Below are 27769 nucleotides of genomic sequence, written 5' to 3' on the forward strand. Positions count from 1 at the left end.
AGTGAAGCCTTTTGCCACAAGCCTAGCTTTATAACGCTGCACATTACCGTTCGAGTCCAGTTTCTTAGTAAAAACCCACTTACAAGCTACAGTCTTTTTATTTTCTGGTAATCTTTCTAGTGTCCATGTTTTATTTTTACGAAGCGCACTCATCTCTTCATTCATCGCACATTTCCATTGCACTGCTTCTACACTAGACACCGCACTTTCATACGTTTGGGGCACTACATCCGCTATGGAGGCATAACCAAACTCACTATAGCGGTCTGGCACACGTAATGTTCTTCTATCGCGCAATTGTCTACCGGTTTGTTGCACTTCATCCTGTTGACGGTTACTTACACTTGGAGATGCTTCGTCATTATCTTCACCTGATGATTCAGCCGACTCAAAATCTTCTTCGTCCTCTTCAAGTGATTCATTATAATTTCCAAAATCCAAGTTTACAGAAAAACGTTTACAGGACTCTTCATCAAAATTTTCTGCAGCTTCTTCATTAAAGGTGACATCACAGGCTATATGTATTTTCCGTGATTTCTTGTCCCATAGTCTATAATTAGTAGAATCGCCTTCGTAGCCAACCAAAACCAACCGAAGACTTTTACTATCCAACTTCCTCCTACTCTCCTTGGGAATGTTCTTGTAGGCGATGCTTCCGAAAATTCGCATATGTTGTACTTCCGGTTTTCGTCCAGTCCATTTTTCATATGCAGTCATTTCATCCAACTGTTTTGTAACAGTCCTGTTAAGAATGTACGCTGCCGTTTTTACCGCTTCCGCCCACAAATATTTTGGTAAGCCTTTTGAAATTAACATGGACCTTGCACTTTCTACAAGAGTTCGCATTTCCCTCTCGGATCGTCCATTCTGTTGAGGAACGTACGGCGCAGACTTTTCGTGGATGATTCCCCTCGATTGTAGAAAATCTCGAAATTCTTTCGAAATATATTCTCTCCCATTATCCGAACGTAGAATTTTTATCTTGTTACCTGTCTGCCTGTGGACAAGAGCTTCAAATTCCTTAAATTTATTTAGAACCTCCGATTTGTTCCGTAGGAAATAAATTGTTCGAAAACCTGTACAATCATCCTTAAACAGTAGAAAATACCGCGAACCACCTGCAGATTCCACATTTATTGGGCCACACACATCCGAATGCATCATCTCGCCCGGTTTATCTGCCTTGACCCGCCTACTTGAGAAATGAGGTTTTCGTGCCTGTTTCCCCAGTGTACAAGCCTCACAGAAAAACTGTGATCCATTTTTAATTTTCATACCATTTACAGCTTTCATTTCATCAGTTTTCTTGATGGCGTTCACATTGATATGGCCTAATCGCTCGTGCCATAATTTTAACGAGCTTTTTTGTATTAAATAACATTCCATAGACTTCTTCGTTTTAAATAGCATTCTAAATAATTGTCCATGGCGCTCCCCCACTGAAGATAAAGCACCGCTACTATTTCGAACTTCGCACCGCTTTCCGATAACATGAAATGAGAACCCTCTTTCAGTAATCGCTCCCACTGAAAACAAATTCTGTTCCAAATCCGGAACAAAAAGAACATTTGAAAGTTGGCGGATCTCCTCTTTACCGTCCACACACGCGACGATATCTATTGTCCCCATACCCGCCACGGATAAAGTTTCGCCTCCGGCCACTTTCACATATCTTATCTTATCGGCCGGTCTCTATTCTCGAAATATTTCTTTATGTGGCGACATATGCATCGACGCCCCCGAGTCAGCTATCCATATCGATTGTTTTTCATTTGTTGCCTCCAAAGAAAACGCCGCGACATTATATGTTTCTTCAAGATTAGACGGTTTATCCGATTTCTTTTTATTTTCTTTATCAGCAATTCTTTTCTTACATTCACGATACCAGTGTCCCTTTTCATGGCAATAATTACACGAAAATTTTTTTTTCATTTCATCCACTCTGGCTTTACTTTTCTTTTTCCCAGCTTGATTACTAGAAACTGCCTTATCGTTGGACCTCCCGGGCTGCAAATTCATATTTCTCACCTTTAACGCTAACGACGATTCTTCTGCTTCGACCGATGTGAGACGCTTTTCTTCTCGGATTATTCTTGCGATTAATTTATCTTTCTTCCTCTCTCCTGCAGTTGTACTCTCCCATGCCATTCTAAATGTAGAAAACTTCGACGGTAAACTATCTAGGAGTCTCGACATAACCGCGCTATCGGAAGGCTTATCTCCGGCATTTTCTAATTTCCTACAAATGCTTTCGAATTTTTCAATACTCGATGCTACCGATTCACCATCAGAAATTCGAAATTTGTAGAATGCTTGCCAGTTGCTCTGCTTCAGATCTTCACTGGTATCCCCGTACAGCGTATTTAGTTTTTCCCAAATTTCTTTCGGCGTTTCACAGTTTATCAAATTTCCATGTAAGGACGTTTCCACCGAGCTAAGGAGAATAACCGACGTTTTAGCACGAAGCGTTTTCCAATCTTTCCATTCCTTTGACGTTTTACTTTCTGGCTCTGCGTCCGTTCCTTTGACAAAATTCGTTAAATCTTCTGCTTCAAGCAAGAACGATACACTGTATTTCCATAAAGCAAAATTTTTCCCATCGAATTTTGTAAGACTATATTTCTCCCTATCTGCCATTTTGTTCTATATTACAATAAAACACAGCCGAGAAAACACACTACGGAACACTACAGAATATTCTTTTACAAGTAACGCGCACGTATCATAACCCAGAAAATAACACTTTAAGCGCAGTGGAAGCGTGCTGGGCCCATAACCTATTGGAAAATTCTATCTAATGATTTCCAACACTCTTGGTTAAGATACTGAACAACTATATTTCAGATATAATAATATGCATTACATAAAAGAACAAAAGAAAAAACTAAGAATAAGAAACGCTACGTCCACGCATTTCGGTTGACGTCCTATAACTAACAACGCACGCACTTCGAGACGCACAGCACACAAAGAAAACAACGGAAGAACAATGTAGAGTCCACGAGTGCACCGTCACGACGCCACGCGGCACTCTCAATACTACATTAGCCTAAATATTCTTCCAATAATTTTTTTTGCGGTCGCAAAGTTAACTACTCTTACTCCGTTATCTTTACTTTCCTCACGGAGATTCTCAGACCTGATCGTTGGTCTAAAAATCTCTTCTTTACCGATTTTCGCGTTAAAATCCTCCACGACTAACTTCATGTAATCTTTCGGCAATTGATCCACGACGCGTTCGAGTTCCTCGTAATACCCGTCTTTAATTTCGTCCTCTTTATCTTCCGTCGGCGCCTGTACATTAATAATCGCGATCTTGTACCATCGACCCTGTAATACGAGCAATCCTAATCTTTCATTTATGAACTTAATATTTTTTACCGCGGATAATATTCTTTTTCTAATCATGAACCTGACGTTGAAACTATGGATCTCCAACCCTCCATAGTACAGCGTATACGCCCCCCTCCCCGTTGACAGAACCTTTTCCGGCCCATCTAGTTTCTTGTAGCTCGACGATTTCTGCCCTGTATCTTTCGACCTCCCCTATCATCACCTGAAACGCTCTGGGTCTGAACAAGCTTCGCACGTTCCAAGTACCCACTTTAAAATCCCTTTCGTTTTTTGACTTTACCCGACATGAGTTCTGTAATGTAGTCCCTACCAGGAGATCCAAACGGGAGACAAGTTTACCTCCGGAAAATTTTATCCAAGGAGAATTCATGGCGAGCTTTGCTTCTTACCAGATAAAGTCATTTTACGGTGTGAAATTATTAGACTTACGCCCAACCCCCGAACAGAAGGGCCAATTCCAATCGGTTGTCCGTGACTGCTTATTCACTTTATTCGTAATTAACCTCTGTCTCTATTCGAGACAAAGAGGCCTTTTAACTATCCGCAATCTAAGGACGCGCTGTGTCATGGTGACTGGGACCCACCCACCCCGGGGATCACTACAACTAGTTTTCCTTCCCTGAGACTAGCAGCTGTTATGCTAACACAGAAATGTATTATTTATAATTACATTTTGTAAATAAAATGCACACTGCATTAAATAAATTACATTTTTCACTTATTCGAGTTAATAAGATGAGTCAGGGGAATATGCCAGTGCGAGGAATATGCCACTCTGCTATATCTCCTGTAATTATAAGTAGATATCGATAGGAGCAAGATTGAGGTGTTTATTATGTACAGCTGACCATACTGCGTAAATACTACGATATACCGACGTAGTTTTCATTTGCTTTCTAGACACAGTTGGATTAACTTGGTGAGGATCTAAAATTTTCTGTAACTTAAATGTTTATTTCCTATCATATTTATACGTTTTTCTTAAAACGAGTTTTTGTATATTGTGTAGAATTAATAATATTTCATAATGGCACTAATTTTAAAACATAATAAGTAAGATTTTTTCTTTTTTTTTAATTTAACATTTTTTTGTGCATTCGGGGCCAAATGCCACAAAATGAGTTGAAGTAATATGCCAGTGGCATTTTGCCCCGAAATCTAAAAAATAATTTTATAATAAATTCAATGCTATATAAATACGAGTTTTGTTTACGATATAGAGATGTATATGTTTGTGTGTTTACGCGTAGAATTGAATTTAATACAACTTATGATTCACGTGTTTACATAAAACCAACCGATACACTACTATGCATGAATTTATTACAAAGAAGAAAATATTGAGTGTTACTATTCTTTTATTTTGAAGGTAATTATGGTTTGAAAATACGTAAGAAAAACTGAACGAGGAAACTGGACAAAAGATACTTTAAAAAAAGCTTTAGATCTACTGGCTGAAGAAAAAACAAATGCGTAGCAAGCATCAAAGGCATTCGGTAAGATAAGATGCGCAATACAAATTTTTGAAGGAAATTAAGTGCTCTATAAAAATAGTGTCCTATGTTTTGGCGATTAAATTAAGCGTTCAAAAGATATTCAGAGACAAAAATCAGTACGCATGAAAGTTTGATGATGAATATCTTTTGAACGCTTAATTTAATCGCCAAAACATAAGACACCATTTTTATAGAGCAGTTAATTTCCTAAAAAAATTTGTATTGTGCACATCTTATATTAGTCATTTATTGTCGAGTTGTAAAATTCATAAGCAAAAATGGGATTTGTCTAAAAATCATCAAATTTCAATCTTCAATATCATTCAAATAGTGAGGTTTACAGAAAAAGTATAAGATACCTTCTTTGTAGAGCATTAAATTTCCTACAAAATTTGTCTAGAACATTTTTCTGTACAAACAATAAATAATGAGGTATGAATTTTAATCTATTGGACTGAAAAAAAAATGAAAAATTGCGATGCGGAGGATATTCCTATTAAAATTAAGAGCTCATATTGGGTGAGAATTCTTTTAAGGTGTCTAGGAACCCATTTTTGCGTGGCACTTCAAAAAAAAAAAAAAACTCATTTTTTTGACCTACCCTAATATACAGGGTGGGGCAATAACTATTAGCACCACAGATATCTTCGAAACTATAAGGTTCACAGAAATATTTGCTGAAATAAAATTGCACAGTACGAAGGGGGCCATCTGATAGCGATAATAGTTTTTTTGCAGGTGAAGGTTCTCTGGACATTTGAAGGTCACCTCCATTTTTTCAAATGGATCGGTATGTTTTTGTTTCTGTATCATGATAGAGGAGCTTAAAACGAGTTCAACGACCTATCACATAAGGTCATTGAAGGTCATAGAAAGTACATAAGAGTGATAATTATTTTATCAATGGAAATTTGAATGGCAACATCTACGCTAATTTTATCAAGGATACATTGGGTCTTCATTTCGAACACCTACTAAACGTATAATTTTATTTACTGCCAAAACTGTAAGTATTATCGCCAACGATTTCGAAATTTTTCATCGAGTTCTCTTCGTGCAATCAATGAATAATGTGCTGGACATCCATTATGTTGATACCACATGGTTTGTCGTGTAAGTAAAGGTAACTCCTCTAGCAGAAGACCCAATGTATCCTTGATAAAATTAGCGTAGATGTTGCCATTCAAATTTCCATTGATAAAATAATTATCACTCTTATGTACTTTCTATGACCTTCAATGACCTTATGTGATAGGTCGTTGAACTCGTTTTAAGCTCCTCTATCATGACACAGAAACAAAAACATACCGATCCATTTGAAAAAATGGAGGTGACCTTCAAATGTCCAGAGAACCTTCACCTGCAAAAAAACTATTATCGCTATCGGATGGCCCCCTTCGTACTGTGCAATTTTATTTCAGCAAATATTTCTGTGAACCTTATAGTTTCGAAGATATCTGTGGTGCTAATAGTTATTGCCCCACCCTGTATATATAACTATACATGTAGGATTGGGTTTGGTGTAGAGGTGCGAGGTTAACGTACACCCAGTTTAATCCTACTGATTAAATATATTTAAAATAAGTTTTAGAAAAGATACAATAAAGGCCTTCGAAATCTTATGATAACAACTGATATACGAAACTGAACTTTTTCAACTAAATGACGACGAACAACGACTAAGGACGACTTTTGACTGGCAATTACTCATGACAACTCAATACCCGCTACTTTTCTTTAAATACTTATACATATATTAAAGAATTTACGGTAGTTTCCGATCTTACGACTATATTCTTATTTGAGGTCTATGTAATTTTTTATAACTAATAATGTGTGTGTGTGTATGTGTGTGAGAACGCGTGCGCAGCGTTCTTAGGATTAATAAATATAGTAGTAGTAATATAATAGTATTTTTGATATATAACATATGATTTTGATATATAATATATGATTTTGATATATAAATCAGCAATCCGATTCGATGCGAGACTTATTGAGTTTTTACATTTTTTCCGTTGTTGCTGAAATAGATGATCTTTCACCTTTCACTCCCTATCGAAAGTAGGACCTATATTTTGTATTACCTATATGTGCGATGTAGGCTAACGGGTCGCATATACTCGATACCGAGTATTTAGTTAGGATATTTATATAATAATAAATGTAAATCAATATTTTTGGTTTCATGTTTTCCTATAAACTAAAAGCTATAAGCATATCTTTGAATAAATGTAGAATTCTACTTAAGAAACTTTTGGATATTTTAAAATAATTTTTATTGGATTATACATATTTTTCAATTAAACTCTAAATTCATACGACTTTTAATATCAAAGAGTACATTTGATACAAATTCTGTAAGTAGTTTGAAAAGTTTACACATCCTGAAAAACTTTACAAACATGAAAAAGTTAGACGTATACCAAATTTCAATAATTCTTCATAGAAACTAACTTGTTGGCTTATAATCTAAATAAAATAAAAAAATATATACATATGTTCTAATGAACTTTGTAAAAATAACTACGATATATTGAAATTTGCTGTGCAGATAGTACTTAATCTCTATTTTTAACATTAATCCTTTGCTGTTGTAAACGCAAAATCAGAAAGAAAAAGATATTGAAAACAACAATTTTAATCGTAGCATCTATTGGATTTTACAGTGGAACAAGATTATTATCATTGAAATAAATTTAACATATTTCTCAATAAAGCTTTCTATTTGATTCTAATTTCTTTGCGTGATAATACGAAATGATACAAAATTTACGAAAAAATGTTCTGTATTATTTTCTCTCTTTTTCCTTTTTCTCCTTTCTCTCGAACCCTCTCACATTATTTCGATTAGAAACCTGTGCGTTACCTCAACGGATTATTTCGATAATGATCCCCATACATCATAGCACAACTGTTTAGCACTTTAACATATACGCAAGCCACGAAGATTGTAAAGCTGCTAATAACAACTGCTATTTAAATGATGTATTTATGAACATTTCTCATTAAACCTGCTTAAGATCATGTATAAAAGATCTTTTATCAAAACTTTGAGATTTACCTAAAATATTACCGTTCTATTCTCATAAATTGCATAATATAATTGCATACAAAAATGTATCGGAAATTGTCATACAAACTAAACAAAGTTGATTTCTCCTGTAAAAGAAAGTCAAAATTGATGAATGACTATTTTTAATGAAAAGCTTTAATTTCGAAAATTTAAATTATGAAATTCTATCATGTAAACATACCATAGATGAATTGAAACATAAGATCATACAGACTTTGTAATCATACATATTTCGTTAAGTATTTATTCAATGACAATAATTGTGAGTACATAAATAACTTTCATTTATTAATACGCCCAAAGATTAACTCCTCACACTACTCCATTCCTCTCTATCTACTTCTAATTCATCTCAAGGTATCTTTAATTATACTCTTCAGTTCCTTATTCGTATACTAATCGAATTTTTATCCAATAGAAAATTTCCCATATTTTAGGAATAGCTTTGGATTCGTATGGAGAGGGAAACAAGGTTTCTTTTCAAAAGCGTTATGGGAAAGCATGAAACGTCCCGTTAGTCCCGAACGTCCCATTTTCCACCGGCCGACTTTAGCCAACCTTTCAAACATTCCTTCCGATTTTCTTCGCTTGATGTTTTCTCTAAATACAATATAACTCAGACCCCGCTATTTAAAATAAACACTCAGGTCATTTATATTCCTCAAACACATTGACATCGATACGAACCTCTACTCGATTACACAAAGAGGGTCCCTTTTCTAAACAAAACATTTAAATCTTAAAATTTAGATGATATGACCTTGTCAATAGCATAGTCACCGAAGCCTCTGAATTGCTTCATAATTTTCCTTTATGCTTTATTTTCAATTTTCTATATACCGACAATATATAAACACAACAAGTTTAGTAATAACGTAATCCATATCAAGTCACGATATTGGTTGCATAAATTAAGGGGGTCATCCCATGTGATGGGTTCAAAAAATCGATTTTTTTTTCATAAATTGCTTCATTAATATGTTTAGAATACAGTAGTAAAGTGATTTTTAAAATTCGAAGTCGTTGTAAAGATACAGCAGTTAGAAGAAGCAGCTGTTCGGAGCGCTAAGTTGGCAATCGGTGTCTATACATATACTCTATACATATACTATATACTATATACATATATACGTTTATACAAGTTTAGACAAGTTTCTGCAGCTATAAAAAGGAATTTCTATGGACACTAAATATTTTAACGAACTTAATTTAGTCTTGGTTTAGCTTCGAAGAGCGCAACAACCCAAATAAATTATTTATTTTCATCATGAGTGGTCGGAAAGGAAGTACGACTGTAAATGCTCATCCTGGTCGTAGTAAAAGAAGAAAGTTTAGTGCAAACCGTTTTTTGGGCAACGTATTATCACAAATGTTCTTCAGATGAAAACCCTTAACATCAGTTTTGTCCAGAAGGCGAAGACAGTTGGTGTAAATGGCGCAAGGCAGAAGCTAAGAGTGAGCTCGACCAATTTCATCACGATAAACCACCTCTATTACCACAAGTACAAGCAGTTATCAAACCTATTTTTGAAGATTTTTCAAAAGATGAATTATTAATTCGTTGTTTAAAAGCAGAGTCACAAAACAATAACGAATCTTTGAATTCGTTGATTTGGACTTTTGCTCCTAAGCATCTTCATTCTGGTCCCAAGGTCATTGAAATTGCTACCTATTTAGCAGTCATTATCTTTCATGAAGGTTTTGAAGGTGTACTGAATGTCGATTATGGGATGCTCCGTTGGCCGCGAAGCCCATACTTATGTTGAGAAGCGTGATGAAACGCGAATCTCGTGTTCTGAGCGGCGCCAAAGTGATGTCGTAAAACAAGCCAGGATTGACACAAGAGCTGAACAATCTGCCTTAAAAGAGTTTCAAGAAAAAAAGGAACGAGTACTTTATGGACCAAGCATCGCCGATTGAAGGTAAGTTGATATTTTCCGAGTTTTAACCGGACTTAAAACTTTTAACGCGTTTTTCTCGAAACTGCATTTTTGAAAATTTCCTCCATCGTATTTCAAAAACGGCTTGTTCGAATGCCTTGACATTTATAGGGTTCACTTAACACATATAGACGCATAAAATGGACTATTATCAAACTAAAATTTCCAAAATTTTGATTTTTTACCAACAAAATACTTAAAAAAAAAACGCAAAATTCACAACTTTTTTTTCAAAGGTCTACCAAAAATCCAATTTTTGGTATTTTCATTTGATAATAGTCCACTCCGTGTATTTAGGTTTACAGATTAAAACGCCGTTTTTTTTTGTTTTAGATAAGCCAATCAGCCGGAATCGTCGAGGAAGTGCGAGCCTATTTTTTTCGTGGCGGGGCTGTCGGAGCGCTGTAACTCACGTTCTATTTAATATTTTTCACTAAAAGTTTATATTTATACTACTGCAATATATGTTAATAATTGATAACAAATTCAAAGTTCTGCATTTTTAGTGGTCGTGAAAAAAAAATCGTAAAAAATGCCCAAAACACAGGCCGCCACATATGATAACTCCCTTAACATAATACTCAAGGGAAAAGGCACACTTAATTAATCTCTCAAATTTATACATTCTTAAAGGAGTTTCATAATTGATTTTGTCTGTCATAAAATTTGTATCGAAAATTGTTTTTTTAAATTTTTTAATCAATACTTTGTCGATTTGTAACACGATGTTTGATGCATTGTATATAATATAGTGACTTACTTTAATATTTGAACACCGTGGCTTTTTAAATATGATTGCATTATGCATTTATCTAGAGTGGAAATAAGAGACTTCTATTTTGTTATCAAAAAACCAAGATATCAAAAACATTTTTTGATAAAAGATATCATCAAAATGTAGACACAAGTTTACATTAAAAAGGTTGCGAGAACAAGGTTACAAAAAAGGTTGCGAGAACTGTCAAATAATTATTTAACAATCTCATTTATGTATATTTTAACGAAAAACATTGACTTTCTTCTCTAAGGAACTATGAGAGTGGATTCGTCAGCTACTGGTGGATTAACGCACGATAACAGTTACAGCAACCAGCTGTATTTTAACATCAGTAATAAACAATCTCACTCTAACATTAATACCGAACAATAACTATCGTACCGTAACAACTATCGTAATTTAACATCGTACTCTGAAATCGCATTAACAGTATAAGGTTATAAATAGTTACAAGTTGTAAGTATCGTAGTTGTAACTCAAAGAAAGGGATTTTCCTTAATCATTATTTATCGTTATCTCAAGCAACTCTTATTGATCAGTTTCTTTTGTAAACTTACTTTGTTAATAAATTTTGTTGTTATTGGAAAAGCTGGATATGGTTCTATCTAACATTGATTCTATGGGACCACAATTATATGACATTATATTATATTTCCTTGGTATAATTTTTTGATGTCGATAAACACCGAAACTACTTTACTGATCTAAATAAAATAATATTTATTTTAATTCTTTTTCTCTGACTTAAAAGAAAGAGTATTTTATTTTGCGATTTATATATATATATTTTTTTTTAATAATTTAGGGATAATATGTATAATATTATCTTAGTCCCTTAGTTCTTTTAGTATACTGGGGATGACGCTGCATTATAATTTCATAAATTTCAATTACTTATTGTTACAATTTTCTTTGTCTATATTCTTTTATATAAGATTGAATTTTAGGTAAACAAAGGAAATAATTTATTTCAAGAAAAATTATAAAAATTACAAAGAAATTATTTTCGCAAAAGTAGAAGTTATTCTTTCTCATTTTATAGCTTAAAAATAAAAAAAACATCTGTATCTGGATTGGACGCGAATAATTATTTCAATATAATAATAAATAATAAAAAAAATTGTGGAATGTTACATAAATTTATTTCTAATTATAATTCTCAGAAATTATTGCTTTTTCTCGTAACAGTGAAATCTTCTACTTCTTTTTACTTATAACCGATAGGGAATAACAGAAAATACTCGTTTTATGTCAATATTCTCTGGATGTTTGCTCTGTAATTTTTCCTTTTCAAGCATTGTCAATAATTTACTCTAGATTTCGGCTAACGTCATGTTCATTTCGATGTCCGTGAATCACACAAACACACACACACACAACTTGATTCTATATATTTTTATCTCTAAAACACTTACGAGTAAGCTTGCAGGACTAATTCATCTTACAACTCTTACAAATTATTACATATATGTAGGGAAAACACTTATTTCGTATCCGGCTAAGGATATCAGAATTCCCTGCGTAGCAAGTACCACTCAAAAATATAGAAAACAAACACCTTTTATTTAACAAGTCAATTAATTACAATCTGTTTAAAACAGTTCACACGCAATAATTAAATAAACTCTCTCCGCTGCTTCTTGTAAACACTTAGACACTAAACCGCACGTAACGTATCGCTACTAAACCAAAACGCTAAACTGCTCGTATCGTATCGTCACAAACTCCACACTTTCTCGCTTATTCATTCTCAAAATCGCTCGTTTTATATCACTCAAATCCAACATAATTCTCCCATACAAAGTTTGAAAACAGGTCCTCGGATAGCCTATCACCGGGGGAAGAATGACAACTAACGGCCAGTCATTGGCGTTTTCTAATGATCCATGGACGGCTTAATATACAAATGATAACCCCTGCCTATTAATGGTAGTTGATCATCGGCCGATTAATAGGCCCAGCAATGGGCCACGTACTATTAAAATAATCGGCCCATTAATAGTTTTTAATTATGCGCCGATAAATACAACAAATATTAGCCCATTAACAGCACATGAACGGCAAATTATAACATAATAATAATAATAATAATAATAATAATAATAATAATAATAAAATATTATAAAAATATTATTATTATTATTATTATTATTATTTTTATTATGTGGGATTCGTAAAAAAAATTGGACCGCTAGACTGGGTTCGATCGTTTCTTCCCCCCCCCCTTAACAACATTCGACCCCGAATGTTAATGCCACCCAACATCACAGCTCTCTTTACACTCTTTACACTGACTCTTACTCTTAAATTTTTTTTTTTTCCAAAGACTGTGGAACATGTTACGAAACAGACCCTCCTCCAATTCCCGGCTAAGCCCCCATGTGTGTGATTTGTGATAAGAATTGGACCGTTGGACTGACTTACTGGACCGTCGGGGAATTCGAACCACAGATCCTTCGCTTTTCGGGCGAGACTGCGACTGCTCTTTAACCAATTGATCTTTCCAAGACCACCGACCAATTCCTCTCACGAATGCCTGATAAGTTTGGCATGGAGGCACTCGTCCCACAATTATTATTATTATTATTATTATTATTATTATTATTAATTATGTTATTATTATATTTCTTTTATAAACTACATAGTTAATAAGTTTTTGAGTAGTAATTTAATTACTTAATTAGAATAGTTATTTTATAATTGTATAAAAATTTAACTTCCCGTCTGTATTTAAATTCTTATTAGTCTAGATAATGCAAGACACTGGACACACACACACACACACAAAGCTTAGTTGCCAGGAGTGGGGACCACGAATCAAAGACCGAGAATAGGAAGAAGAACTGTGTAGCTATATTGTGTCTCATTCTCTCGCAGGCTCAAACCTATATGTTTGTCTCTCTTTCTCCTCTTATTTAGTATCGCCCATTCTAAAGAAGTTTCCACTTCAAAAATATTTAATGCGGATGATATGTAACTACCGGTTTCATATCAGAAGACGGCGTTAACAACTTTATTACAATTTTTTAAAATCACTCAATAATTAGTTCATAAGCAAATTAACTGAATGAGTACTAGAAAAATTTTTTTACATCCGAAAAATACAAAATAATAATTTTAAAAAATATAAATTTAAAAAAAAACCTTTTTTCTAAAAAAATATTTTATTGATTATAAACGCCAGTAATCAACGAGGATTGGGCCATTAGTAATAGCCAATGCTTGGCCGAACACTGGCAGTTGGATATCGGCCGATCTATGGCATTTTTTTCCATCGACGGCGACTTTATTCGGGCTATCGCCTAAAGTAGTTCGAGCGCATATTTATAAAATGATATATTGTCTTGAAATTTTTATAATATATTCTTGAAATAACTGTTTTAAAGCTGGGACAAAAAAACAGTCAAATTTCCAGGTAAATTTAAAAAAAAAAATGAAAATAAAAAATTGAACTTTAAACGTGAATTCTTATGGATGCAGCATACATAATACATGATAGCTTTCTTCTAAAATGATTGATTTTTACAAATGAAGGTGAAGTTATAAGATTTTTTAATCAAAATTTCATTGTCTTAAAATGATGACAGTTAGCCAGGCTAATTTATAAACAAAAAGAGAAAAATCATTGAAAAACGAGGTATTTACGCGTTGAGGAACGTCGTTTGCGCATGCGTTAAAGATCTGACAACATCGCACTTTGAAATATAAGAAAAATAACGGTGAATTGAAAACAGTTAAAATTAAAATACAAACATATTTTATATTGCGATTTTGCCAGATTTCCGATACCAGGGTCGTAATATATACATTCACTTAAGAAGGGTGAATGTGGATTTTACCAATTTTTTTTATTTTTAAGTTTATTTATGTATAACTTTTTTTCATTTAAAAGTCAATTATATATCTCTAAATAAAAATTAAACCATAAATTTAAATAATAATTGAAAAAAAATTAAAATCCCCTTGGGGCCCCTCGCAAGGTGCGTTAACCAACGCTCGAACTACCTTAATCACGCTTCTTTTCGCACGTATCGTTCTATCTCTCTCTCTCCAATCAACGTTTTGCCTGGCAACAAGCTTGCTTTGCTTACGCTCCCCGCAACGCTCTCATGTAGCAACTTGACGTCATTAAACAAGCTTGCCCTTGTTCCTTCGCCACACACACACACACACACCGGATACTTCTACTCCCACATATATATTACATAACTTCTTTTTTGTACAAATTCTGTCCCATAAATGCCTAAATATCGAGCTGTCTTTTATAGATGTAAATATACTTTTGGCAATAACTCGACAAATAGAGTTTATATATATAGTACTATTAAAAGAATAAAATATTTCATTAATATTTCTTAGAATGACAAATTCTGAAAGACGAAATTTTAGAAATAACAAATACTTGGACGAAAAAGGATATTCTATATAACCAAATCAGAAACAAGTTTAAACAAAATTAATGATAGATAATAGAAAGGTTAATTTAAACAAAGTATTACTATAATCAGACAATAAAGTAATCATTTAATCGAATTCACTACTCAGTCTTTACTTCTTGGTAATTAGTATAGTTCTTAGTAAAAACATAAATTTATCTACAATTAAAAAAATCTTGAAAAAGCAACAAGCATCAAATATAAACAGAATAACAATCCTATGTTTAAATTTAACCCTTTCAATACAGTGAAAAATCGGTCTGAGTGCGCTTCATTACAGGAATCAGAATCTCCTCCAAGCGATTTTTTAGATAAAATAACTTTTATGCCTAAAAGGTCAAAGGTCTTGGAGGCGCATGACTTATGACAACACGGTCCCCGTAACAGCGCATCATTAACAACAATAATATTACAAGCTTCATTAATTAATGGGACAGCATATGTTCCGTCGTAAGCCGAAAGTATCTGTATCCCGGGACAGGGTATGTCTCGGCCGTAATCCTAAAGTCAATAGCTCATTTTTATTGACATTTTACTTAACATCTTGATTAACATTTTAATGATTATTTTCGGCAACGTTTTTTTATTAACATTTTCATATACAATTGCGTTAACATTTTTATTAACATATTTATTTATAAACATTTTTCAGAATTAACAGTTATAAAATAAAAACGGTAATAAATGTAAAAAATTGAAAACAGTAGGGAAGCAACAGTATCTAAAGTCTTGGTTTCTTAAGGGTGTGGTAGGGCTGGAAACAGTTCTTGCACAGTGCTACATTGCAAGAGGTGCACATTATTTTTGTGCGTGCCTCTTTCTTCATTTTTACGCCCCATGCATATCTTCTGCGCATTTTTCTCTCAATTGGAAAATGGTTTCCCACATTGAAAAATCTCGCTGTTGATGATAACGATGACATAGTTTTGGAGGAAGAGTGCCTTTGTTTATTGACTTCTTTGCTTGCATTTCCAAATGTCAGGAGATTTTCAGCAACAGTGACGATGAATGGTAGTAAGGGACGTCTTCATTCAGTAACGTCTTGGTGAACAATATGAGCATTAACAATCGAGGTCATCAGTAATCTATAGAATACCTTTTTCCACCATCTGTTGGATTTACGATCCACCTCTTAGCATGTTCCCAGTTGGTCAGAGAGGTCAACTCCACCCATAAACTCGTTATAGAACGCTACCATTGACGGGCATGGGAACTAATTCTTAGATCCATCTTTCAGAGTTCTAATCGTAATAGTTAATTCAGTGCCATGACAATTCGACATGACAAAAAGTTCCTTCGTATCTATCCATTTGACAGCAATTATTCCTTCTTTTGTACTTTGAAAAACTGAATCGAGGGACCCGACACTGCACCAAAATATGTTTTCGTCGCACCGATATGTTTCAATGATCGTTGAGATTGTTTGGGATTTTATGGCCCACCAGAATTTCTTAATTTTTAAAATTTTTTAAGTAAACATTACCTTATACATACTGTCTATTGTATTCTGTGATATTTTATTTCATAGGCTTATCGCAGGATTGTGTTCTACAGAAATTGAATATTAAGAAAAAAACAAAATGTAAGGTTTATGGTCTGCAAATGGATTTGATACTGAACACTGGAGGTGGGACCAAAATCGGAAAAGTTCGTATTCTTACCGTTTAAATTGTTATCACCAACGGTTCTCTCCTTAGTAATCGCCAACGGTTTTCCAAGAAATTGTTAAAAGAAAGAGAATAACACAAAGGACAGAAAATCGCTTACAAAGAAAAGAAAATTGTAGCCTAATAGGACTTATCGCCTACAAAAAAAAAAGAATAAACTGACGTAAGAAATGAGAATTATTAAAGGGGTATTCTGGTCAAGAGGAATGAATTTTAGGTACTTTTTCAAGTGCAATAACAGAAAGACGAATTATATTTGCACTACCCATAATTTTACAAGATATTTATTAATATTTCAAGAATACACGAAAAAAAATAGTGAAAAAACTCAAAATTGAAAAAGATATAGGCTGATGAAGTGAGTGGTCCCAAAAAAACAGTGCGCGACGGTTGTCACGATTGCAGCTCTCCTAGTAATTCGAAATAAAAAAAAAAAGATTATTAATTTAGAATAATGCTGCTATCATACTAACTAATAGTTAAAAAAAAATTTTTTTGCTAAATTACGGCTGTCTGAAAAAATGATAAATATTTTTTACTACTTTATTTACTTTTCCAAATTTTTAAAAAATAATAGAAATTAAAAATTGTTGTAAAAGTCTAGTTAGTACGATAGAAAAATGCAAGAAGACTCTCACCAAATTTCAAGTAAATTGGTTAAGTAGAACTTGAGATATCATGGTCACCGTGAAAAAAAATTATGTGCGCAGATCACACGTGTTAGAAGTGAAACCTTCAAAAAATTATGTTTTGAGAGAATGAGACGAATGCACAGTATCAAGAGTAAGATAATTGCAGGACTTATTTATTATAATATTGTTATTATATATAACAAAGGGCGCCGGTATGATCAGTGAGTGGAATAGCCGATAAAAACTATACTTTTCCAAATTCAAGCAATAAAAATAGAATACTGAATGCAATAGTCATAGATAAACACCAAAATCGTAGGATGTTTATCGAGGGAAATATAATTCTTAGCAAACTAAGTAAATAGAAAATATCCTTTTTGTGAAACCCAGGTGGACGATATTATTTCTTTGAAATGAAAATATCTTTATCATATGTTAGCACACACAAGTATTTTTTATTGTTGCAAGTAATAGCCTTGGAGGCTTAAAAAAGAACGAAACAATTGTTGTTGTTTTATTTCCGTTGTTTTATTTTATAAATTTTTTAAATAATTTTTAATTTTCTTTAATTTAAAAAAAATTTTTTTCCCAATTTTTAAAATAAGTTGTATTATTGTATTTTTATTAGAAATATAATAGCAAATAAGGTTTATATGTTTATTTCACGTGTCCAGTTTGTTCTATTTAAAAATGTATTTATTTTATTGAAAAATAAGTAAAAATTTTCTAAATACGGAAATATTATAATTAAAATAATAAAAATAACAAAAGACACTGATATGATCTCTGGATGGAATAGTTGAAAAAAACAACACTTTTTCAAATCAAACAATAAAAATGAAATGCTGAATGCGATAGTTATAAATAGACACCAAAATCGTTGGATGTTTATCAAAAATTTATAATTCGTCAGAAATTAAGTAACTATAAATAATCTTTCTTGTGAAACTCGGGTAAAAAATTTTATTTGTTAGGATGGTTTTCGATTTCTCACTTTCATCTACATTTCTGCGCTGTTTAACAAACATTTTAGGAATGATGAAATAAGGACATTACGAAAAACATTTGGGAAATACTTCTCGACTGAACAAAGGTTCTGGTACAAATGCAATGAGAGATCTAATAGAGATCTTTTCGAGAAAAAAATTTTTCAACTCCATACCCTGGTATTCTTTGAGACCCTTATTACTTAAAACATATCTCGTCTTTATTCTTTGAACCACAAACTTATCTTTCTAAATACTCTTGTCTAAATAAAGATCTGAACAACAAAAACTCTAAAAAATGCATTGAATCGTATCGCTCTCTCAGCTTATCGAACTGTGTACACTACGAGTGTCAAATTTCAGCCCTGTGGTAAGCTCCACCAAATCACGCTGGGCGTTCAACATCTTAAAAATGTTCTTATTTTATTGATAAATTAGTATAAGTTTCTTAAATACGCTAATATTACAATTAAAAATATAATTTTCTTATATGCATGGGTCAGTACATCTCTTTGTAACATTTGTAATCTTTAAAAATGTGTACTTGTTTACTTTTTATTATAAAAAGTAATAGTTTCTGGAACAGATTTTCTATTTTCTTCTATTTGTACATTTCTATGTTTGGTGCTTAGAAGAAGGACTTTTACTTTAGGTTTACTTTTATACACAGTAAGCTTGCAGTCTTCTGATTTATATAAATTTACGGAAAATAACGTCATCTTGTCCTTTGTTTCTTTCGCTGGTTTTGGCAGTTCTCTTTTGTTCGAGCGGATGGTCCCAACCAAGGTTGTCTTTAGTGCAAGCAATTTTTTAGCTAGCGGGATGCTTGTAAAAAAATTGGCTGTCGTGATATTTCTACATCGTCATAAATATGGTTCGACTAATTTTAATGTTACAAACTGGCCTAACGAATTTGAGCATCGAGTGTCATCTTTTCCCAGGTAAGGGAAACCATTCAAAATATATTTTGATTGAACGTCAACCGCTAACCAAAACTTAATGCCAAACTTATGCGGCTTATTTGGCATATATTGTGTTAACCTGCAACGGGCTTTTGTTGGAAATAGCTGTTCATCCACTGTGATATTTTGATGTGGCTTATAACAAGCCTGGCTGTTACTTATAAATCTGTTCCATGGTTCAGATATCAGTGCAAATTTATCGGTTTGTAACCTTTCGGATCGATCGCTTCTTTTATCAAAGCGTATAAATCTCAGAATTTCTATAAATCTATCTCTGGGCATTGTGTCTCGAAAAAAAGGAAGTCCCCATTTTTTTGACCATAGATAAGATACTTTCAATCCTCTTACTTCGTACGCGCCCCGGGCAAATAGTATTGCTAGAAAACTACGTAATTCTAAAACTGTAACTGTCCAGTCATTCTTCAAAACACGACGTGCTTCGGTTTCGGTGCAGTCTTTTATGTGTTTTATAATGTGAGCGTCAATTATCAATTCGAAAGCACTAGTTACACAACCCGACGTAATGTTTCTTTTTGCGTAACCAGTAGGCCCTGCGGTATCCTTGAATATAGTATGAACGGACGGCCTACCCCTAGATTTTCCTGCTTTCAGATTCACCCACCGTGTCCCGTCAGCTGCAATTTCAATTTCTTCCATTGCATCTCGGGATGTACTTGGAATACAGGTCTTCTCCTCCTCGGTGTCAGAACTAGAAATAATTCGCTTCCTTTTCTTGTTACGACGCATATTGAAGTTTTCCTCTTCACTATCCAAAGATCCTTCCATTTCTCCAGTTTCAGTGGATTTAGAATATTCACTGTAATCTTCACTTTCACCTAATTCATATTGATCTTCTTCGGAGGTACTCTCAGAACAATCCTCATTGATGTTGGTAATTTTGGTCAATTTCTTATTATATCTCCTGTTTCTACTCATGATTGCTAGTGTAGGGAAATCAATCGTTCTGTATCCGGCTAAGGATATCTAATCCCCCCGTGTTGTCGACACTACTTGAGATATAAAAGATATTCTTTATTTTCACAAGTTATTGTTTATTACAGTTACAATATAAGTACGCTTCGCAACTACTCACACTCACTCAGACCTCACACAGTCACTACTCACTCGCTATTCTTTCACTCTTCACTCGCTAATCACTCTCGTATCGTATCGCTCGCTATCGTCGCTCGGTTCTCTCTGTGCTACCCCCGAAAAACCGCCGCTCACGCGTGACCGTCCTCTCCTTAAGAGGTTTCTCCCCCACCCTCCATCTCCGAGGAACAGAACATTCTCGAAACGTTCTCGAATTTTCCCAACGTCCAGCTCGGTCCAATAAACAAATCACCGACACCACTCGAAAACCTTCTAAACTCACACGGACCCACACACACAACTTCTTCGCTTACAAAGAGTGGTTCAAGCACCGTCTTTCCCTTATTTCGATAGTCTTTCGTCGCCTACCTTCTTATCTGTGTTTACTCTTTGATATTCAACACTCCCCACACTCACCCCCCTTGAAAAAGGATATCTGGCCTCAGATATTTATTCCCTCCTTGTCGGCACAACAGTTCACGCCACACATACATACTTACATCTTTTTCTCGCTTCGCGCTCTTTGACTTGCACCCACGCTCACATTCTTGGTTTGTTCAATCGCTCGCATCTCGCACTATAATTGCACAAAATCTTACATAACTACACAGTGCTACCAATGAAGTAATAAACAGAATAATTACCCTTATAATCAAATCATGCAAAAGCTTATATTACTACGCAAACAAAAGTGGTTATCGTTAAATCTTAACTTTTATTCCCTACTAAGTATTATACTTCTTTTTTTTTCTTTAAGAGAACTCTTCTGGGAACTCCTCATCGTCAATCCACGCTTTCATGTTTTCGGCCAACGTGCTAGTCTCCCTCGGTCCCTCACCTTCACCCACCTTTTGAACTACGTACCGGTCATTTCGCAATGCTTTGACTATTTTATACGGGCCGAAGTATTTTGCCGCTAATTTTGCCCCCGGTCCCTGCTGGGTTCTCTTTATCGCTACTTAATCACCGTCCGTATAGGCTCTAGCGTCTTTTATATTTTTAGTAAAATTTCTCCTATTTTCCTGCTGTATTTTTTCAATACTTTCTTTAGCCTGTCTCCTCAACTCGCATCGATTTTCGTTGAATAACGCAACCCACTCGTTTTCTAAGAGCTCCTTCAGCGGTGGATCCCCCCGTAATCTCATTTTCACCCCGAACATAAGCTTAAAAGGAGTCACCCCCGTGCTCCTGCTAGGTGTTGCGTTTAGGAATCTCTGGCACCGATCGAGGTATTTGTACCAGTCCCCCGGGTGAGGAGCCGCTAGCTTCGTCAAAACTGGTATCAGAACCCTATTAATTCTTTCCACCTGTCCATTGCTCCGCGGCACCCCCGTCGTAATGGTTACCTGCTCTATACCCTCCTCCATACAATAGGTTCGGAACTCGCTCGATGTAAACGCCGTACCGCGATCAGATATTACCCGACGGGGATTCCCGAAAACTACCGATTGCTTACTTAATTTGAGTATAACCTCGGCACTCGTGGTGCCTTTGGTGGCGTACAGCCACACATACTTCGCGAATGCATCCACGATTACCAGGATGTGCTTATAACTCTTTTTAGTTGAAGCCAAAGGCTCCAAATGATCGATATGGTACGTATCTAGGGGGGCCTCCCCCTTCTCTATCGGATAAAAAAAGCCCTTTACCCCTTCCGCCCTTACGTTCCGCTAGGATGCAGCTAATGCAATTTCCGATCACTTTCTCTATCTTCGCTCTCATGTTCGCGAACCAATAATCTCGTCTAATTAAAGATTCTGTTTTGCCGGTTGCAAAATGTCCGATTTCGTGCGCTTTCCTAATTATGCTACCCTGCATCGAGGGGGGCACCACTAACTTGTAATCGTCATCGACAGCCTTGAACAGAAGACCACCCCGAATACAGTAGCCGTCGATCGGACTCTTCTGGATTGATTCCATCAACTTGCTATACACTCATCCGCCGCCTGAGCCCTTTTTAACCGGGCGCTCACGCTATCGCTATTCTCGTATGTCACCATACACTCGGGCAGTGGGAAACGACTGAGCGCGTCCACATGTCTCATGCTAGTCCCTGATCGATGTTCAATCGTGTATTCGAACTCCTCGAGTAACAATGCCCATCTCGCTACGCGAACACATAAATCTTTTTTCTTCATCGTTAACGCGAACGCACGACAGTCAGTCACAATTTTGAAAGGTATACCGAGTAAATATACACGAAACCTGCGCAGCGATTTTATTATTGCCAAACACTCCAACTCGTAACTAGCGTATTTTTCTTCCACCGGGCTCGTCTTTCCACTCGCATAGTAGGCGCCATCGTCGCCATCACGTTGTAACAGTATGCTTCCGAACCCGAAACTCGACGCATCCGTATGGAGTTCCGTTTCTGCACCCACCCTATATAGTTTCAAGACCGGCCCGTTCGTCAACACTTCTTTCAGCCTTTTAAACGCTCGCACGTGTTCGTCGTCAAACCGAAACCCCTGGTTGCCTCGGAGTAAATCCGTAAGTGGCCTGGCGATCAATGAATAATGATCCACAAATTTTCTGAAGTATCCCGTAAGTCCCAAAAAACTTTGAACTTCCCTTAAGGTTGTCGGCTTTCGAAATTTACGCACCGCATCCGTCTTGTGATCAGACGGCCGTATTGTATGGTTCTCAATTACATGGCCCAAAAACTCTACCCTATTTCTTAATAACTGACATTTTCTCCAATTGATTACCAATCCAGCTTCACTCGCAATCTTTAAAACAAGCTCTAACCTTTCAATGCCCGAATTCACATCTATTGCAGGTATAATTACATCGTCCAGATACGTTAATACAATCTTCTCGTTAATCAATTCTCTGAATACTGCGTTTACGAATTTTTGGAAAACTGCTGGCGAATTACATAAGCCAAAAGGTACCTTCAAAAATTCGTACTGTCCATCCGGCACAACGAATGATGTATACCTTCGGCTTTCGGGTTTTATCGCAACCTGGAAAAACCCGTTCTTGAGATCAATCGTGCTATACACGTTCGCCGCCTGCAACGCATCTAACTGATCGTCTATCAACGGAAACGGATAGCGGTCTTTGACTATCTTATTATTAAGTTGCCTGTAATCTACACACAATCGCGACGAGCCATCCTTTTTCCGTACTAGCACGACCGGACTCGCGTAGTCCGAAATCGACCGTTGTACGATACCGTCGCGCAACCATTCCTGGATATGTTTGTTTACCTCGTCACGCTCCGCCATAGATAAACGCCTTGCCCGCTGGTAAACGGGATTTTCGTCCGTTAAAACGATTGTCATTTCTACTCCCACCTCCCGCTTCTTTTCCGGCCTATAGCTTTCTACTAACGAGGTCACGCTCTCTCTAATTTTAGGAACCGTTAGATGAGATAAATCTACTTCGCTCTCCAATTCGCAAACATTTATATTAAACACGTCTGGCAGATCGTCTGCTGTTGGCTGCGTTTTACTCGAACGCCCGACCTCTATGTCTCCCGAGTCTACCACCAATCTCACGCCTTTTAGGAAATTTCCCCCTAAGATAAGATCATGTCGCACGCACGAATTAGATACCAAGTGTATTTTAGTTTTATACGCTTCCCCGTCAACCTCGATAGTGGCCGTAAAATGACCTAGCGTTTTAAACAATTCTGAACCCACACCCCTGAAACTGACGCGTTCGTTTATTATTCGCGGAGCTCCAATATCAGCGTAGGCGCTTTCCCTTATTAACGTGATCTGGCTGCCCGTATCTATTAGCGCAGGAATTTCCGCATTGTTTATCGTAACAACCTTTTTCACATACTGCTTATCTGCTGAGGAATCCTCACCGACCCGAACCATCGTCACCGATGGTGCCCTTTTAGGACATCCAGCAGAAATGTGACCGAAACCCCTGGCAGCTGTAACATCTCGTGCCCTTCTCCCTCGACGGACAGAATGCCGCTCGATGTCCTCTCTCTCCGCAATTGTGACAGCTGTCGAAGATTCGTTGTTGTCCACCCGGTCTTTGCTGCCCCACCATTTCCATAGGTCTGCGCCATGTTGACTCTCCTTCGACTTCTTCCGGTCTCCTCCGTGCCCGGTTAGCCTCGGGCCCCGTCGGCAGCTGTATCTTCTCAAATGCAGAAAAAAGTTCGGATCTGTCTCGGAATCCCCTGATCCTCGCCGTGTTCTGCAAGGTCGTGTCAGGGATTCCGTCGATCAGATATTCGATCAGTTCTTCCTCACTGACGGACGCACAGTTCCCCAGGATCACCTTATCATGGAAATATTCACTGAAGCGTTCACCATGCTTCCACTGTCGTCGCATAAACTCCCTTTTCCTATCGACACAAGAAGGGAGATGTCGAAACATCTTCCTTATTTCATATAGCAGTTCCTCGTTCGTCATGTCAGCATATTCCGCTCTCGAGTGAAACCACTCTGCAGCTTTCCCTTTTAAACGTAGTCTAAACAGCACTGTCGCTTCTCCGTCAGATAAATGGTGTATCCTTTTTAAGGCAAGGAACTGCAGTTCCCAGTGATCGTAGGGAGTCTCACCGTCGTAATAACTTAGCATCTCCGCGACCGTCGTCAATCCTATCTGCGGGCGACTTAATTCCTCGCGCCTCATCGCGACTGAATTTCGTTCCACCGTAACTCTGTTCTCGACCGGAGCAGTCATTGATTGTTGAGAGAGCTCCTCAATCTTCTGCTGCAACTGTTTTATCTCCTGACGAAGCAAACTTTCTCGTTCCTCAGCGCTCGTGATTGCGCCGGAGAGAGCAGCCCCGTAGTTCTTGTCCTTTCTCGAACAGATTGCATGCGCTTCATCCTGAAGCTCCCTTCCCGAATTTCTTGGAATTCGCACACCGCTTAACTCAATGTCCATTAGCCTTGAAATCAGCTCCGCTTTCGAACCCGCCGTGGGTTAGTTCAACTCCCGAAGCCGCTCTTTAAGCTGCATCACCGTTAATTCACCGTATGAATTGGTATCCATTTCCAAACTCAAGACTTCACTCTAAAGTTCACCGCTTTTTCTATATCTTCTGTATCTCCGTAGCACCAGACTTTTGATGTAGATCCCGGACGAGCCCCCAATTTGTAGGGAAATCAATCGTTCTGTATCCGGCTAAGGATATCTAATCCCCCCCCGTGTTGCCGACACTACTTGAGATATAAAAGATATTCTTTATTTTCACAAGTTATTGTTTATTACAGTTACAATATAAGTACGCTTCGCAACTACTCACACTCACTCAGACCTCACACAGTCACTACTCACTCGCTATTCTTTCACTCTTCACTCGCTAATCACTCTCGTATCGTATCGCTCGCTATCGTCGCTCGGTTCTCTCTGTGCTACCCCCGAAAAACCGCCGCTCACGCGTGACCGTCCTCTCCTTAAGAGGTTTCTCCCCCACCCTCCATCTCCGAGGAACAGAACATTCTCGAAACGTTCTCGAATTTTCCCAACGTCCAGCTCGGTCCAATAAACAAATCACCGACACCACTCGAAAACCTTCTAAACTCACACGGACCCACACACACAACTTCTTCGCTTACAAAGAGTGGTTCAAGCACCGTCTTTCCCTTATTTCGATAGTCTTTCGTCGCCTACCTTCTTATCTGTGTTTACTCTTTGATATTCAACACTCCCCACACTAGCAAAGGGTGATCGGTGAGAGTAAAAAATACTGTGCCCAAATTCAACTACCCTATTGTGGGGAGTGTTGAAAATCGAAGAAGTTGTGTGTGTAAGTATGTGTGAGTCCAAAGGTCCGAGAGGTTATGTGTGTAAGTCGGTGTGGGTCCAAAGGTTCGAGAGGTTATGTGTGTAAATCAGTGTTGGTCCAAAGGTTCGAGACAGCCTAACGTCGGTGATCGGTGGCTGTGAGAATTGCTTGTGATTGTGTTATGTTTGCACCAACAAATGAACCGAATGTCTTTTCGATACGACATTTAGGCTGCTGCATGCTTTGAGTTTCAAAAAACGCGAGGATCACTCTGATAAGCGATTTCATTCAATGCGAAGTAACATGACACCCGGGCCACAAAATTCGCTTTATGTCACTTATCAAGGCGCTATTGAGATAATGAGTTGGAGCATCTTAGACGATTTTTTCACTCTTATATTTACTATTTAAAGAATAATTTTACAAACAAAGCAAATATATAAGGATTGTTTACGTAATCAGTTAACCCGTCAATTTGACGGGTTTCGTAGAGATAGGTATACCATATAAAAATTTCATAATTTATAAGGCTTAAGAAAATAATGATTGTGTGTATATACTCCTTAAATGAAATTATAAAGTTACGATGCAAAGTAGTTAAGATTAATGCTATGGTTTTTTCTGTGTTTCATTTCTAAGTTTGAAATCCGTCAAATTGACGGGTCCCGTAAACCTAGTGTTAAAAACGCCTAACTTTATAACAAATTAATTAGGAACTAAATACCAATCGCTTATTTAATTTCGCTAAGTGGAACTTTAAAAACGAATCCCTGTAGCAGACGCTAGAAACAGTCTTTAGACTAGTGTTTCATAAGCATTTACGCTAAATAATGGCACATTTACTTAAATTGCATCCCAAAAAGTGCATTAAAACGGAAGCACGCATAACTTGTTCAAAAATTTAAAATTACGCTTAATGTAATACGGAGGGAAAAATAAAAAGAGAATAATGGGATGAGGGATAGGGAAAATATGGAAAATAGGAAATTACTATATACAAGGGGAAGAAAGTAGGTTTCTACCTTAGAATAATTTAACGAATGAAAATGTATCCTATACAACTAGGAGTTAATTTACCTTATCTAAAGCTTTCTTAGCCTTTTTTGTATTACTATGGATTGATTCGGTCTTCAAGCCACCAGTAGTGCAAATAATTTAATTTTTTTACCTCATGAATGTCTCGCTTGGGAACTCTCTCGTCATATCGATAACCGAGCTCCGTAGGAAGCGCTGATGCAAACTCATATTGATAGTTGTGTGCATCATATGCTATCGCCTTTTTAGCTCTACGCCTTGAGATATGGTATAACAGTATGACTGCTTTTCTATTCTGAACAATACCCAATTCATCGAGATAAAGAAAGGCTTCCGGAGGGATAAATCCATTACCTAAAGCTACCTTTATATAATTATCGTCTAAATAAGGAATTGGAGAGATGAGACTGTTACAAGAAACAGATGCCACAGTAGCAAAATAATTTCTGATTAATTTAATAATAAAGTTGACAATTCTATTAATATTGGCTTTTTCGTAGATAATTATATTGCTGACATGTTTGGTATAATTTGATTTAGCCGATCTGTAAAGTCCCAAGCAAGCTCTTAGGATGCTCTCACACAAGCATCGTCTTTCGAAAATTTGGAAG

At 36.3% G+C, this 27769-nt stretch overlaps 1 protein-coding gene across 6 annotated transcripts in view; it reads left to right on the top strand.

Annotated features, from left to right (window-relative positions):
- GABA-B-R2 (gamma-aminobutyric acid type B receptor subunit 2) overlaps positions 1 to 27769 on the top strand; it is a 579685-nt gene that overhangs the window by 285760 nt on the left and 266156 nt on the right. Inside the window, exons 1-2 of one of the 6 annotated variants that reach the window (XM_089174273.1) lie at positions 7264 to 9848; positions 10200 to 10270. The exons of 4 other annotated variants lie outside the window; for them this stretch is intronic. In XM_089174273.1, the coding sequence (XP_089030399.1) occupies positions 9824 to 9848; positions 10200 to 10270 (96 nt within the window). In that variant the 5' untranslated portion in view covers positions 7264 to 9823. Of the gene's footprint in view, positions 1 to 7263; positions 9849 to 10199; positions 10271 to 27769 lie in introns of those variants that run through there. One more of the 6 variants, XM_089174274.1, reaches the window with a different exon arrangement.

The sequence above is a fragment of the Polistes dominula genome, unplaced genomic scaffold, assembly GCF_049000335.1.
Source record: "Polistes dominula isolate Pdom_NZ unplaced genomic scaffold, Pdom_raw_medaka contig_168, whole genome shotgun sequence".
In the NCBI taxonomy this organism is placed as follows: Eukaryota; Metazoa; Arthropoda; class Insecta; order Hymenoptera; family Vespidae; genus Polistes; species Polistes dominula.